We start from the raw sequence: 17888 nt of genomic DNA, 5'->3' as shown, positions 1-17888 counted from the left end.
AGTTGAAGTCCACATGCCTTAAAATTGTCAAGGTTGAGAAACACTGTGCTATAGTAATCTCTTCTGCCACGTTTTCTCCTATACCACCACTTCTGAGCACCAAGAGCCTCCTAAGATCTACCAGCAGAGAGAATCTGCACAGGGACATCTGATAGGAAGGATGGAATATGAAATTTTTCGCTTCTCCCACAATCCCGATATAAGAAATAATATCAGTAGTCAAGATCATAATGGCAGTTTCCCCACTATTGAGAATAATGTGGAAAAGTGATCTGTTTCCTGATAAACCAGCTGATGCTTTATCAGTTGAAGAGCAGGGTGAGTATAACTTTGCAGGCTGTATAAACGATCCGCACAGTCCACAAGTATGCCCGAAAATATTGTGAACTAATGAAGAACAGTTCCAGTCAGAGAACTCATTTGATACCTAGTGGCAGAGAGACAAAAGGAGGAGCGGAAAAGGAAAAAGGAAAAAAAGAGGGTTGGCTGGTTTAACCTGCTCTTAGATCTCTCCACCATTATCTCTGCTTCCAATGGGCTTTTTCTTGAGGATGAAGAGGGGAAAAAAAATCTTACCTGTGCCAAGTCAAACTCTTCAGCAAAATGAAATATTCATTATAACACTCCCAGACACACCGTAGAAAAGCGAACTGACTGAATTGAATATTGAAAATTGAATTGTAGATCCAAAGCAGAGCAATATAAATAAGGGTACATCTGGATGCTAGTTTGTTAATTTCTTCTTGGTTGATTTGGTCCTTTTGCTGTTGTCAATTCAAATCCACCAAGGCTAATCTGCAAACTCTCTTCCAAGATAGGAATCTAAAAATAAGTCCTTCATTTTGCCTAAAGCACCAAGCCAGTGCTACTTATCACCTCTCTATGAATGTCCCTGAGCTATCTGAGAGGAGCCATGGCAGGGGCATCCACAGGTATGGTTAAAAAAAAAAAAAAGATAAGATGCTGGTCACGATGATGCAAAAAGCTCTGCCCATCACGTGTTCATATAAGACAAGTGGATCTTCACTGACCTTAACAGCCCAACTTTAAAGAGAGGAGAACCTGCTTACAGCTATTTGTATATGAGGAACAGATTTCCTGAATTGGGCCTCTCAGGTAAGCTGATCCTATTTTATGAATCATTTATACAGTCTTTATTATTTTAATATTGCTCTTGCTTCAGCTATGGTTACAACAAGAACAGCATTATCCAGGGGTTAGCTATCTAATCATGCCTTTACTGGAAATAAATGTAAAAATAATACAAATAAAAATAAAGACAACAAAATCAGAAATAAAATTCTCATGCTTTTATTTTTTTTCAAAAATACTTTTATTAAAGAATTTAATAATGTTAAAAGGTCATTCAAACCGAAATCAAAGGAAAATAAGAAAATAAAAAAAGAAATACAAGTGCAAAAAATGAAAAACGAAAAGAAAAAAGTACGAATAAAGCAAGAAGAAAACTATTAAATTAAACAAAGAACTGACTCCCAATCTTTCTTGCAACAAGTTTAGACAATTTAAATTCCCCACCATCTATAATATATACATGTTTCACGTCTTCTCATAATTCCCGTTATACAATGACAATTGTTGGCAAAAAGTCCATAAAGAGTTTCCAGAATTTATAAAAATATTTCTTATTTTAATCCTGATCAAAGAAGTCAACTTTATAGTCCTTTCTTTTGCTTCTAACAATCTTGATCTTTAATTCACCAAGTTGCTGTCATAGGATTGAATCTCCACTGAAACGTTCTTTCTTCCCTCTCAAAGATTTCTTCAAGGCTTTGGAAACCCTCTTTTGTAAATCCAGTAATAAGTCATTCTATTCATAATCCTTCTATTTGCTCCACAACAACCACCAAATGAGATGAGTTGGGCTGAGAGTGAACTGGCCCAAAGTCACCTGGCTGACTGTCATGCCTAAGAGAGGATTAGAACTCACAGACTTCTGGTTACTAAGCCCGATGCTTTAGCCACCAGACCAAACTGGTATTTTCAGTATTCTCCTAATCAAAAGTCATAGTGCTGTTTGAAAGAGCTACAAAATAGTAGACAAAAGAATATTGGTTTTGAGAGAAAGCATGATCTGTTCAAGTCCATTCCTTGATACAGCCTAGATCCAATCCAGTATTACCCATCAAAGTCCAAGGCTATCAATTACACCACCTCCCTTTACTTCTGCAGCATCAGATGTTGCAAGCTCAGATAATAATTTTTGAGGTAGCTGATACTTATCTGCAAATATTTGCAGTTAATAGATTCTGCTGTGATCTATCTTAGGCTAGAGTCACAAATTCAGAATTACATGTCCACTTGCCAATCAGATGATGTAGAAGTTCTTTGAGGAAGTTGACAAAATGTACTGCCGAGATAATTAAAAATGACAAGCAGATAAAGACAGATATCAATGGTAAAGTTCATCATTTTTTTAAAGCATAAACAAATACACCCATGTAGGATAAAAGCCACTTAATGTCCTTGTAAAACTACACTGTGGACACATAAATACCATATTATGCAGTAAACCTACATATCAAAGTCCTGCTCTACACCACAACCACTTTGTTCAGACCCACTTGAGAGAGCGGCTCAACTGATGGAATTAAACTAGGCATTCAGAAGACAGAACAACTCATCCAACAAAATCAATACAGCCTGATCAATTCCCAAGGAGAATTGATTAAAAGATAAGACTATAAACATAAAGCAACAGAACACCACTGGTTGTCACCTACAGCTCATAGATCAATCCATTCAAATATATTATTAATAAACGGTGCATACTAGACAATGACATTGTATTTTTCAGGCAATCAGTGGCAAGCCTGTACTATATTTGCATAAATAAAACCAGTCAATTTAAAGAAAATTCTCATAAATATTAAGAAACAACATGGCAATGCCGGAGACCTGATCCTGCAACTAACTTAGATGTGCTTCTGGGTACAGCATTGAAATTGGTTGTCTGAATGATAGGACATAGATAGAAAGAACGCAACATCCTTTGTGCTCTTTGATCATAGTGTCCCACTTTGCTGCCTACAGTGGTAAGGAATTGGAGGTGGGTTTATTTTGGTGTGAGGTATTCTCGCCTAAGAAACTCAGGCACCAAAGAAGCACTAGAAAGAACTCAGATCGATGATCTCTCTCTCTCTCTCTCTCTCTCTCTCTCTCTCTCTCTCTCATACACACACACACAGACACACACAGAGCAAAAAGCAATTTATTACGGGAACGGTGTTTCAACTCTTTAGATAGGGTACAGAAACAAATCCACATGCATATGTAATATGTAAGAAAGCAACAAATCAAACAACAAAAGACATTGAATAGACAGAGAAAAGACATTCTTAAAACATGTTGGGGACTGGAGGCTAAAACATATAAGGAACGGTTGCTGGAATTGGGTATGTTTAGTTTAACGAAGAGAGGGACGAGGGAGAACATGATAGCAGTGTTCCAATATCTCAGGGGCTGCCACAAAGAAGAGGGAGTCAGGCTATTCTCCAAAGCGCCTGAAGGCAGGACAAGAAGCAACAGGTGGAAACTAACCAAAGAGAGAAGCAACCTAGAACTAAGGAGAAACTTCCTGACAGAACAATTAACCAGTGGAACAACCTGCCTCCAGAAGCGGTGAATGCGCCAACACTGGAAGTTTTTAAGAAGAAACTGGACAGCCATTTGTCCGAAATGGTATAGGGTTTCCTGCAACACTCATGCCTTCAGAATTCAACCGTATTTACTTTCTGAATAGGCTAATATTTGAGCATCAAAGGAAATGGCTTTGGCTAAAAGGAAAAACACAGTTTCCTAAACTTCAAAAGGAGCATGGATGCCATGCTAGAATGATAACACCACCTTTATTAAAAAGCTGACAATGAAGCCTAACATTCCAGAATACAAATCCCCCACTTGATTGCAACCTATTAATTATTTGCTTAATCACTCTTATTTTTAGTAAGCAAGTGAGCAGTTGACATCTGAAATTGCATGGGAGTGTTCCTGGGGGCAGAACTAAGAATAATGGCAACACTGCCTTGCAGATACATTGAAGAAGACAGCATCCAGGCAAGGCATGGGCTATCTTAGCCATTTCTACAAGCAGTAAATATTTCACTCGTCCCAATCTGTCAACTATGTCCCAAGTGTTTTGATTTTCTTGAAAGGTTTCCCTGTTTTTTTTACCAGGGTAGAAACAATTTTAACTAATTTCTGTTGCTGGGTAACAAAGCTTTCATGAAACACACAGCAGCTTTGATTCATGTACATATAGACCCCTCCCTTTTGTTCTACTAGTAACGAATCTAAGGCCAGCCTATTTTGCAGTACTACATCTTTCAGGAAAAGGATTTCATCCTAAAGTAGCGCACAGCTTTTTGTGGTGTTATTTACAAAGCTTCAAAAGCTATAGACAGATTTGCAACAAATTCAGCCAAATCGTGAATGTCTTCATAGTTCATAGCAACTCCAACAGCTGTAAATTTGTTTTCTTCTATGCATTCCAGGAGTGATTGCCCTCCATGTTCTATGTCTAAATTATCATTTAATTTCTTCTGGTGGGACCAGATGAATCCCTCCTGGCCATAGACAAGATATTGTACAAATTCCTTGTCAGAACTTTGGTAGAGTTTTAAAACCATGAATGCTGCAAGTCTACCAAAATCCATCAGGTAATCTGGTGTCTTCAGGATTATATGTCAAGGTCTGAACATTTTTCAAAGCAGAAGTGCAGTTTTGAGTACTGTAGCTATTTGCCCCGTGCAGGTTTGCAGTCTAACACCCCAGGCTGTTTAATCATTAGCTGGATCAATACAAGTATGACAGAAACACCGTGTGTATATTCACTATGTAATCACCATATTTTGATGAGATAATTTCCATCATTCAAGACTTGCTATGTGAAATGATGCATATAGTTTTGCTAATCCAGCAAAATTATACGCTTTCTTTATCATTTAATTGTGTTCCCATTTAATTCTAACAAATGAAATTCTGTTGCATATTTATAGACCTGGAGAAAGGGAGGTGAGACATGGAAAAGCAAAGAGAAGATCTTGCCCTTTAATTCTGTCAATACTGCACTGTAATGTAATTTGTGTTAAAAATAGAAGTGTTAACTTCTTGCAGTTTGACGTAGATTCAGCAGAGGGAGCTAAAAGTACATTCAGATTTTGAAGGGAAAAATCAACACTTTTTTTCCTGCTCATCTCTCTACATACCATTAACATTGTGTTCAACTACTATAATTCTCATTGCTGTTTAGATATATTTAACCCAAATAATACATATATAAGTATTCCTTCTCATCTAGTTAGTTTAATAGTCATAGCACAGGCAAAAGGCAGCCAATCATATTTAGACTACCATATTATACAAATCCAAGCTAAGTAGAAACACTTTCAAGAAAATTGCATGGAAGAATGCAGAAACTGAGCTTATCTTTATCTTTTTTTGCAATGGTGACCCAGAATGTTAATTACTTGAGTAAATCATGGATAAGCATGTGGTATGAGTTGTGCACATACTGTTTACAATAATCTTATTTTAACGTATAGTTCACTCTCAAATTAAACTCATGACACATTTTATTTCCTAGGGGACTATGGGAATTGTTTTACAGGCCAAAAAACTAAGATGGGTTCCTTCTGAGATGTTTACCATGCTCACATTTCTGCTGCAGGATAAGCTGCCTCTTGTCAGTCCATTGCCCTAGTCTGAGGTCTTCCCCTGTCTTCAAGGTCAATTCCCACAAATGTTGTGTGTGTGTGTGTGTGTGTGTGTGTGTGTGTGCATCTTCCTAGACTCACAGCTCCTATTCAAAGAGCAGATCATAGATGTGGCTGAGGAGCTTTTGCAAAGATTCATTTCATTTGATTACATTTATTGGTCATCCATCTTACCATAGGGTAACTTTTGAGTGCCAATTATGCCAATTTATGTTCATTTACACCTTGATCGCTTTCTGATTGGACTACTGCAACATGCTCTACATGGGGCTGCCCTTGAAGATCGCTTGGAGGTCACGACTGGTCTAGAATGCAACAGTATATGTGGTGTTGGATGCCCCTAGGTTTGTCCATTATACACCCCTATTGTGCGAGCTGCACTGACTCGCAGTTTCCCCCCAGTTTTAATTCAAGGTGCTGATTATCTTCTTTAAAGCTCTACATAGCACAATCACCTCTCCCTAAGTGATTCTGCCCGATTCTACCAAACTGGAAAGAGCAGATTTGCTCTAGGTTCCCTCCCTTACATATTGCCATTTAGTGGAACAAAGGAAGGGTCCCTTTTCCATAGCAACTCTTGCCTGGTGGAATACTCTTCCCTTAGAGTTTCAGCAGGTCACCAGCCTCTTGACTTTCTGGAAGGCTGCTAAAGGCTACTCCTTCCCCCTAGTGCTGGCATAGGGTGAGGTTGGAGCCTGGCGATCATGGTGCTAGCTGCATTGGAGGTTATTGGTCGTGGCTTCAAGTTTTTCTTTTTTTGCTTTTTTTATTATGTGTTATCATTTTTCTATGATGTTTTTGGTTCTGTACAATTGCTATGAGCCACCCAGTTGTGTCTGAAGGTGGACAGCCATATAAGTCTTACGAATAAATAAACCAATTGTCTTGTAGTAGCACTGTAATGGCTAATCAAGTTATTATGGTGTATGTTCCATGGAGAAAAGTCCTCAACATTATATGATTTGAAGGAGGACAGTTATAGATGGTCACAAAATGTAAAAAGTGCCATTTGTAACAATAGCAGTGAAAATGCAAAAATGAAGCTACCAGATCAGACAATACAAAACAAGGCTGCCCTTGAAGACCAGCCAGCAGCTACAGCTGGTTCAAAATGCAGTGGTGCAAGCAGTAACAGTCACTTCTCCCTGTACGCATATGTCACCAATGCTACGCGAGCTGTATTGGTTATCAGTTGGTTTCTGGATGTCATTCAAAGTGCTGATTTTCACAGCTATGATTTGCTGAAAATATATCTAAATATGACTGGTTAAATGAAATTAATTCAGACAAATTGCTTATGTACTGATTTATAAGGGTCTGTAGATGATTTTCTAACATTTTTCTTTATATGGCATTCAGGGCATTATATTCTACAGCATAGAATGCCTACTTATAGGCTCATCCACACATTGGTATTTTTTTCCAATTCTTGAGATGAGAAGAAAATATACTGATATAAAAGAGGCTTAGTTAGAAGGCCAATACAGGTAATTTTTGATTTGCGACCATTCATTTAGCAATGGTTTGCAGTTACATTGGCCTCAGAAAAAGTTACTAATGACCTATCCTCAAAGTTATGACCTGCACTACCTTCCCCCGTCATGTGACTACAATTTGGATGCTTGGCAACCAACTCATTTTTTGCAATGGTTGCAGCATCTTGTGGTCACCTAGTTGCAATTTGCAATGTTCCCAGCTGACTTATGACAAGCAAAGTTAATTGGGGAAACCAGATTTACCTAATGACCTTATGATTCACTTAATGATTGTGGTAAAAATGGTTGTAAAATTGGGTCTAGTCTTATGATTACTTATTTACAACTGTATTACTTAGTGGCCAACATCCCAGTCCCAACTATTATAAGTCAAGGACTATCTGTAATCTGTTTGCCTTCAACTGAACACTTGGTAATTTCATGGCAGCATTGGTTACTTGCTCCTGGACAAAAGAAACTACACAAGAGAGAAGGAGAGATGAGGAGTATCTGGCAGAGTCTACCTCCCAGGCTGGCAGGAGATGTGTGAATGCACACACATATCTGTAACTGCATCTATGCAACTACCGACAAATGGCATGCATATATGTCTGCCTTTTAAACATTGCATACAATAGCAACGGCCTAGTTCAGCATAAATTAAATTGCCCCTCTGCCAAAGCTAAAGAAATCTCAAAAGAAAAATAATGTAGCTGCCATAACATTCCTCTTATACCTGTTGGGACAAGTGGCTGTTTTCACACTTGTAGGATGTCCAGTCAAGTTTCCCTGATGTGGCCCTGATATGCCTTCAGTTCTACCATTTTGGCTCTTCTATCATCCATTACAGAATATGCAGGGGTAAATACAGCTAAAACTGGAGTTGGAGGAGGAAGTAATGGAGAAAAAGAACAGCCTCCTGCACTGTGGCCGTACAATCCCTGATCAAGGTTAAGGAGGCCCGCTTGGCTCACGCACACTCACACTGCAAAAATGGATTACAATGACTGCAAATCCACAGCAAACAATTTGGCCATATAATTTTCTTCTACATTGGTGCCCAAATGGAAGACATGCTGTGCAGATGTGACTATTCTTCCCAACTCTGAACTGGGGAAAAATGGGACTGGTTTCTACTAATCTACTTCTACTTATCAGTGGAAATATTGGTCTTCTTGAAGACCCACATTAAACTTTGCACTAGGTTAACATTTTCCTCACCAAACTACCCCCCCCCCAAATGGCTCATTAACAAAATGTTCTGGCACAAAGAGCCATGGAGGCACAAAGCCCTACAGAAAATGGTAGGTAAGTGGAACATTTTTCTACGACAATAAACAGGCTGTGTGTGGGAGCTCAAACAATATTGAGATCTTGAAGGTAATACTTTACAATGCTAAAAATAAGCAGTATTGAAATTGAATTGAGAGAGATTGTTTTATTAATCCTGAAAAATGTTTTGTAGTAGTTTGGCGGCTGTAGAAAAGGAGGGCAGCTAACGGTTTTTCAAACTTTTTAGAAAGTAATTCCTTATATAGTTCCTTATCACTGTTGAGGAAGAGTTTTTGATATTACTGTATTTGCATTCTAAAATGAATTAGCAATATACAACCTGAGTATATTTGCATATCTAGTTATATAGCTTAGGTTGTAACATGTAAAATATTATGGAAATCAGATGCATCTGGTTGCAAAGTGCAGTACTGTATTAAAGTTCATATCCATTTCTAAAATCTCAGGCATTATATACAATATGCACATGGCTATCTTATGTGGATTGTAAAAATCCAAATAATCACTACATGGAAGCAGATACAACCAGCCCTTTTATCCTTTGTTGTCATCTGGTGATTACTTAAGATTTTTTTTTCAGTTCAGATATGGCAGCCCTTAAGTACATTTACTTGCTTAAATCTCTGTGCATTTAATGAAGTAGGCTGTCTTATGCCATACTGTAATAATTTTCCAAGTCTTTAAGGTACAATTTTAATGCAATTAAGTATCCAGAAAATAACTAAAAGAAATTGTTGCAAGGTACAACAGATAAAAGTCAAAATGCCAGGTTTTGAGAGGTAAAAAAATCAGACCAAGAGAAATCACTTCAGCATTCTTTCCACCTTTAATAAAACATATAATCTGTACAGTTAATTGAAAAACAAACCGAAAATGTTTAGGGGAAAAATAATAAAAAAAACACCTTACAATAATATGGTTACATAAAGATAATATCCTTAAACTAATACTTTGTTGAAGTACCTTTTGATTTTTATGACAGCATTCAGACTTTTGGGTAGGAACCTATCAGCATGCCACATCTTGCCTTGGGAATCTGCCCACTTTTCCTTGAAAAAGTTCTCCAAATCAGTCAGATTGTGAGGCATCGCCTGTGCACAGATTTCTTCAGGTCACTCCACAAATGGATTCAGTCCAGGCTCTGGCTGGTCCATTCCAAAACTTTGATCTTCTGGTGAAGCCATTTGAGTGATGCACAGTGTTGTTTTTGCATCATAGTTTTGGGTCTTATGGCCCACCTTGGTCTCATCAAACCATAACACATTTTTCCACGTGCTTTTGTCAGACTTGATGTAGGTTTTTAGATGAAGATTTAGGCAGGCTTGGCTGTTTTTCCTTGTAAGAAAAGGTTTCCATCTTGCTACCCTACCCTATAGCCCAGATATATGAAAAATATGAAAATAAATATGAAAAATATTTGCCAGAAATTCCTACAACTTCTTTGACATTGCTGTAAGCCTCTTGGCAACCTCTTGAACCAGTTTTCTTGTTTTTTCTTCAATTTTTGAAGGGGTATCTAATTGGTAATATCACTGTTGTGCCACATTTTCTCAAAGTGACAGTCTGTTGAGTATCACTGTGTTGCATGGTATATCCAATGCCTTGGAAAAATTTTTTACCCTTCTGATACTTTCCAACAATAAGATTAATTCTGATTAATAAGATTAATCCATCAATAAAATTTTGAACATAGCCACATTCCTACTTATGAGGCTGTGAATACACAGCTACATTCTAATTTATTTTCCCCCTAAGATTTGTTTTTCAATTGAACTGTACACATATGTTATACTAAAGATGGAAAAAATTCCAAAGTGATTTATCTTGGTCTGATTTTTTTTTATATTTCAAAAATCTGGCATTTTAACAGGTGTGGCAACTTTCCATTGTATTCATAAATGCATTTATACAGAAAATCTTCCCCACTCTTGGGAGGCAAGAAGCAACAAAGGTACAGATTATATGTTATGTATCTGGGAAGATTGAGTAACAAAAAATTGAATCACTGGATATAACAGCTGTTGTACAATCTCAGTAATACAAATGAAGAATTAAACAACGAAGAATGTGTGCAATATATTTTCCAAATACACATCCGCAATTATCTGCATTATTTTCGTACAGAAGTACCTACGGAGCGCTTGCTGCAACTTTCCTCTATTACAAAATTACAACGCAAAAGCACCAGGAAGTAGTTCCTCCTTCGGCGCATGCTCACTCCGAAAGCTCATCTCTTTTAATCTTCCCATCACTTCCTTCACTCCGAAGGCTCGTCTCTTTTAATCTTTTCCACCTCATCCCGTTGCACCAGGCCGAAGTGACGCATGCGCAGCATCGCGGTAAACAGGGAAAGGCTTCGCCCCTCCCACTTCATGGCACGAACGTTTCGCCAGCTTCCCTTCATGCGCTTTCAGGCAGGAGAAACAATTTCCCTCTTTGGTGCGTCTGCGCGCTGGCCTTTCATCCGGGTACTGGAAGACGATGAATGCTCCTTTCCAAGATGGCGGCGGAGGGAGGAGGGAAGGAGATGAACGAGATTAAGACCCAGTTTACTACCCGCGAGGGGCTCTACAAGCTCCTGAGCCACTCGGAGTACAGCCGGCCCAACCGGGTGCCTTTCAATTCGCAGGGCTCCAACCCCGTTCGTGTCTCCTTCGTCAACGTCAACGACCAGAGTGGCAATGGGGACCGGCTCTGCTTCAATGTGGGCCGGGAGCTTTACTTCTACATTTACAAGGGGGTCCGCAAGGTAACGCGCCGAAGAGGAGGGAGGGAGCGCCGTTTGCCAGCACTGCTGGGGGTGGGGTGGGTGAGGAGGAGGCATAAGGGGACCGGTCTTCCGGCTTTTTGCTCATCCCTAGCAAGGGGTCGGTCGGGTGGTGTAGCAAACTCAGGCACACCGTGGTTGTCAACAAGGCGTTTCCTTTTTTTCGTGGATACACGGTCCTACTCCTTGTCGTTTCTGAATGGAAGTGGTTACCTCGAAAATAGGAGTCTTTCGCTTGATTTTGCGGAAGCAAAGTTGTTACTGTTTAGCTCAATCGTGCACCTTACACGGGATTCTGATAGCCGATGGGATGGGATGGGTTGGGTTGGGTTTGTTTTTTAAATGGGGGGGGGGTACTTTGTAAAGTTTTGATATAATTTCTTTGAGCTTTGTGAGGGCTGCAAGCAGGTATCCTAAATGTTGGATTAAGTTTCTGAGGGCAGTGATGGAACTCACGGTTTTTAAATGTTTGGTTTTTTTTTAATTAGCTAAAATTGTACTTAATCTAGTGCTCTGTGAATGTTGAAGCCTCTAAGAGGAATATCTTCGAAATTAAAGAGAAAGTTGATTTGTTAACACCTTTTCTACTTGTCAAAAAAGCCTGGATCTGTGTGTTTGTTTTCCCTTGTGCAAAGTATTAGATATGATAAAGAACAATTTTCAGAGGTGGGAATAGTTCTTTAAGTACTTGTATCTGTCAGAACACTTTTACCTGAAGGATTAGATATTTTGTTTGAACTTTACTTTCTACAAGTGTAATACATATATTTTGAATCCTTCACTTAATGTTAACAAAATATTAAATTCTTCCTTTGAATGCATATTATATGAGGTAGATGTAACAGTTCATGCACATACTGAAACAGGTCCCTGGTCATGCAATATAGATATTATTTAGTGAATGCATTTTTAGTTTTAGTTCTGACTAGTTTGAACAGAATATGTTTTACATGATTTACATGATGTGTTAGCACTGAATTCAAATGTGCTGCAGTAGCCATGCTGCATATTTTACTAAAATATTGAATGTTTGTAATAGACAGCCAAGCCAAAAATAAAGGATTTAGATTTAGGCACATAGATGCATTTGATGCTAAAGAATTTGTCCTAAGTATTCTAGGAAGTCAAGGGGAAATATTGAGAAATAGTGAATATTGAATGTATATTTATTTAATAGTGAAGTATGGGTGTGAAGATCTTATACGGTGTTAGAAAAGGCTGAATTAAATTCACAATTGTGTGTCTTCCAGTATGTTGGACAATATCTTCCATTATTAATAGGCAGCATGGCAATGCTCTTGTTAGCTTGTGATAGATGCCATAGTTAAGTGTGAGCTGGAATGTGTCAGATTGGAAAAAGTTGATGTAAAATATTCTGTAATGATACATAGTCAAGCATTTGTGAAAATGTCACACTTCTACTATACTTGCTACTTTTCTGCTGTTGAAAGTAGATGTGCTCACTCTCTTAAGTGGAAAAGAATGTTTGCTCACACTTTATTTTTGAGTGCCCTGGATTTCAAAGTGATGATATGTGTCATAAATAAGTTAGATATGGGTAGGGAATAAGAATCGTTAAGGTTGATGCATACATAGCATAACTTTTATATGTGCTTTGTACATCTTATGTAACAATCAGTGACTGACTATATTTTAAATTAAAAGATTAAAAATGAATGTTCATACTCTATGACAATTGGATAGATACTGAATGTGAATTCTTGTTTAAGAAGAACCTTATTAAATTAGACACAGCTGCATTGAGTATCAAATCATACTGGATGGTATCTGGAGAGTATCAGGTTGGTTAAGGCATTTAGTCCAGTAATAAAAACTGCTAAACTTACTACAAACGTGGCAGTGGAACATAGTCTATCTAATAAATATCCCAAATTACTAATAGCTTCTAGAATAAAAATTTCATTTTTTAAAAAAATAAGTTTAAAACAATGGTGTTTATGCCAGATTTAAAAAATTTTTTTAAATAGTATGTTGGGATTAGGATTAATATAATTCATGACTTAAATCATACAAGTTTTCATTTAGACAAATTTAATTGTTTTGGCTTTCTCTACAAAGGATTATGGACTTCAGATGAAGTAAGAAGCAGTTGTCTTCTGATAAGATACTCTTGGAATCAGAGGCAGATGGTCTACAATTTGAAATGATAGCCATCTGCCTCAGTCTTTAAAGAATCCCAGACTGCAGTTAAAATAACAGAAATATATAGGTTCTCTGACTTTTACAAACTTCATAGTTTTCCTCTTTTTTCATTGTAATAAGATTATTATGTAAAGGATGATTTCACAATTCCTGTTAATAATTTTCTGTTGGAAAGCACATTTGTGATCTTGTATCTGTTACGAGTTTTTGTATTGCAAAGCTGGAATCAGAATAGAGCTGGATGGGACCTTGGAGGTCTTCTAGTCCAACCCCCTACTCAAACAGGAGACTATATAATTTGAGCAAGTGGCTGTGCAGTCTCCTCTTAAAAACCTCCACAAAGCACCCACAACTTCTGAAGGCAAGCTCCTTCCAATGGCTAGGAACTGTTCTCACTGTTAGGAAGTTTCTCCTTAATTCCAGATTGCTTCTCACCTTGATTAGTTTCCATCCATTATTTCTTGTCTTGCCTTCTGATGCTTAGAAAATAAGTTGACCCCCTCTTCTTTGGGACAGCCCCTCAAATACTGGAATACTGCTATCATGTCACCTTAATCCTTCTTTTCTCTAGCTTATATGTATAAATGTCTTGTAGTATGACTGTGTGTGTGCTTACTCAAAATTCTATTCTGGATTATTTAATATGTAAATATAAATACATTTTCTTAATTCGTTACAGAAAATACCTGAAAAAATAATTATGTTGCATAACATGTTAATAACATAAATGTCAGCTTCTGGGGCACTATACAGGGTGTCTTTGACTTACAACCATTGGTTTGGTGACCATTAGAAGTTAAATGCACTGAAGAAAATGAGTTATGACCATTTTGCACACTTAACAACTGTTGCAGTATCTCAGTGGTCATGTGATTACCTTTTGTGACCTCCTGACAGCCAAAGTCAAGGGAGAAGCCAGATTCATTTAACAGCCATGTCACTAAGTTAACAAAAGCAGTGATTCTCCTAATAGCTGTGGCAAGAAAGGTTGTAAAATGGGGCAAAATTCACTTAACAATTGTCACACTTAACAATGGAAATTTTGGGCTCAATTTCTGGTTGCAAGTTGAGGACTACCTGTAGTATATTGTGTATGGGACTGTGTTTGAATATAGTTTGAAAGGTATAATTGATGACAGACTAGATTGCTTCAAACTGTTTTCGATTTTCAGAATACCACCCCCTCCCTTATCCTATTTGGGAGTTAAATATGTTTTTTCCTTTGTGACAAAAGAAGAAAGTGGCAAACAATTTCAGTGTTGTTGCCAATGGTATTAACTATATTGTCTCTAAGAAAATTCCTGGAACCAAGCTTAACTTTTTTTTCATGGGTTTAATGTATTTCTATTAGTTTCTAAAAAAATCCTTTGACCATAGTGGGGGGTTTATCAGGGGTACTTGTCTTTGTCTGGCCTCTCTAGAAAGTCCCAAGGTTTTCTTTTCTATGCCAAGAGTTTGTTTTTGTTCAGCAAGTATTTTAATAGAACCATTTGTTGTGTTCATTAATTTGTTTCTTTAGTTGCTTTTCATGTTTTATTGTTTTATTTTCTTTCAAATATAAATGTTTCAAATATTATTTCAGCTGTGAATACATTTGGCAAGCCTTATCCAAAATCACAACCTTTTATGGATAGTTAGAGGTTGATAGGATTATAAAAAGGATGATGTATTTTTTCTGAAGTGATTTGCTTACCAATGGTATTCTGTATTTCCTTTGCATGTCAGTCAACTGTTTAGCCATTATGGATTTTTATTTTCTTAACTGACTTGAAAGAACTGTCTGATAGAGAGGTTTTTTTTTGTTATGTTTAATATTTTGAAAATAGATTCTGTAAATCTGATTCTATTCCTGTATATCTGGACAATATATTTACCAAGGTTTTTTGTTTTTTTTTGCTCGTCCCAAATTTGTTCTTCTGCTTTCTTATACTTGTACTAACTATATCATTCTGCATATTATCTTAAATTGTTTCCCATAATATGCTGGCTATCTGTCTCACAGCTGTTACTCTTCATATAGATAAAAAGCTACAGTTTGGTTTGATTTGGCTATTGCTTAATTAATTAGCCTATAGACTTGGTAATATATTCTTGTCTCCTTGTCTATGTTAACACTTTCCTTTTCTGTACTGTGAACTTTCAAAAATAGTGGTTTTTGAAAATTTTAACTGATTTGTGTCAGTGGTGAAAGATTTTAGCTGATATCTGTATATATACTTTGATCTATTCCCTCTGTATTTCTTGAGCACTTTCACAATTATGGATTTTATTTTAAAACGTAAATTAAACTCTTCTTTGTTTCCTGAGTAATTTCTTAACAGTTCATGTTGTTATGGTACAGATGTTGCCTTGCCACAGAGGGAAAGGTATAGTGTGGCTGAAATTGACAGTCACTTTTGCAGGTACTCCATTTGGATTGCCAGGAAAAGTGCCATGCTTTTCCTAATGAGGGATCATGCAGGACAGTTTGCAGCTGTGCTCACTGGTTCCCTACTTTATTTGCGTGAACTCTCTAGTTCATCTTATATGCCCAAAGCACTATTTTCTGTCCATGAGGGAAAATAGAGAATGGTGGCTCCTGATCATCGAGTGAGAAGTGTGCTACCAGAGGGTGTGGTTTCAATTTGTTTAACTTGCCCCAACATCATCTAGTCCGCCCGGGTAGGTGGAGAAACTGATCTGAACTCTGGACTGCTGTCTGATTTCTCAGCCTGATTTATGAGGGTTCTGCAGAAATTATGTAGAAAAATAATCCAGAAAAGTGGCTGAGGTAATGTTGCTTTCTGGATCTGTAATTATGTTCAAGGAGCATATTTATTTTTCATACTTTATAGTAATATGACATTTCTTAGCGATATATACAATTTGACATGGACAGAGATTTTGTTTTCTGCATAATAGGATAACTGCATATGACTTCAGCTTTATTTCCTATCTTGTTTATATCTATAGGCAAGAGTTCATTGGTTCCTTGAATCATGTCTCCAGAGATGTTACAAGGAAATGGCTGTTCCTGCAGTAAACATGTTTCTTGTTGTAGTTAGTTACAACTGTACATTTCTTTTATGGGAACAGTACATATATTACGGTTTTTAAAAATGTGGTATGTCCTTGAAGATTGTGAGATAATCAGAAAAGCAACTCTTCTATAGTTTGTATCACTTAATGTCTTTGTCCTAGCAATATTAATATCATGTGTGTATATCCCATGGAAAATGAGATCTAGAATATTGATCATGATTGCAGAAGAACAATGTGGTGATTCTAGTTGGATCCTGTTTCTTTTTTGAGCAGCGTCCCTGGACCAAAGTGCTGTTGTATCTGGGAACCTTTGTTGTCTGGAAATCACCATTGTCAAGGTGCCAGGAATAGAATCTCAGATGTTTACTATATACAGAAGTGGATAAGGAAGAAAGTTTTCTTCAGAGTATCCCATCCCAAGCTGTTGTGGAGTCTAAATGTTTATAATGGGCCTCTTACATTGAGCCCACTGATTATGAGGAAACATAGATTGGATATAAGAATAACATAATTTGATTAATCAACCCATGCCAACAATCTGCATTTTCTGTCTGTGTCTGAATAGTAATGCACTGTGCATAGAAAATGTAAATGCTTTTCTGCACTCCTAATAATATTTAGAAACCAAGCTTCTGAATGTTACTTGACCAGATTAACTAGTTTCCTTTTTTGTTTCATAATCAAGGCTAATTACTTTTACATTTGTTTTAATACTAGATTACTTCTTTTGTGGTTCTAGTTTTTTCCTAGAAAAAGCCCAAAATAGAAATTATTTTAGGAGGTCTATCAGAATTGAATTGCAGGCTCATTGGTAATCTTATTCATGGGCTTTGAATTATTTCCTGCCTCATTGCTTACAGAATCTTCTCCACTTTAACGAAGAAACATTATTGCATACATTTAAAAACCCTAAAATAAATTGGATAGCAGAAATGTGCAATGTTTTGGATTTAATTCAGAATAGGTACTTTGGCACATATGTGATACAGACACAACATCTGACTGTAATTCATTAAAGCGGTGAGCAGTGACAGATCCTGGAGAAAAACCCAGCTGCCTTAACACGTTGCTGACAGCTGATGTCTTCTCAGGGTTCCAAAGCATCTCTTCCTAACACGGTGCAAAACATTTTGCAGCTGCTATTAACTTACAACCTTTATAATTGTTGCCTGTTATTTAGCTTAGTCATTTGGGAAAGTAGATATTTGTAAGATCAAAAAGGAGAAGGAATATTCGCAATAGATTTTCAACTTTGTAGCTGAATTCTGTCACCTATTAAGATTTCTCCTTCCTAGTTTTAGGTTTAGGTTTAGGTTTTATTAAATTTATACCCCGCCCTTCTCCTAGCGGACTCAGGGCGGCTTACAGCAAGTTAAAAAACAGACAAACCATACAAAATACTAAGTTTAAAATACAATTAAAATGAAATATTGATTT

General features: G+C 37.1%; 1 protein-coding gene across 2 annotated transcripts in view; it reads left to right on the top strand.

Moving 5' to 3' along the window:
* The first annotated feature begins 10986 nt into the window (after window positions 1-10986).
* The window catches only part of WDR20 (WD repeat domain 20), a 56429-nt gene continuing 49527 nt past the window's right edge, over window positions 10987-17888 (top strand). For both annotated transcript variants that reach the window (XM_015824053.2, XM_015824054.1), the window contains exon 1: window positions 10987-11249. In XM_015824053.2, coding sequence (XP_015679539.2) covers window positions 11001-11249 — 249 coding nt within the window. In that variant the 5' untranslated portion in view covers window positions 10987-11000. The remainder of the gene's footprint in view (window positions 11250-17888) is intronic.

Source organism: Protobothrops mucrosquamatus, unplaced genomic scaffold, assembly GCF_001527695.2.
Source record: "Protobothrops mucrosquamatus isolate PMUCROS unplaced genomic scaffold, P.Mucros_1.0 scaffold2097, whole genome shotgun sequence".
In the NCBI taxonomy this organism is placed as follows: domain Eukaryota; kingdom Metazoa; phylum Chordata; class Lepidosauria; order Squamata; family Viperidae; genus Protobothrops; species Protobothrops mucrosquamatus.
The sequence above is the reverse complement of the archived record's forward strand: the minus strand, read 5'-3'. Positions and strand labels throughout refer to the sequence as shown.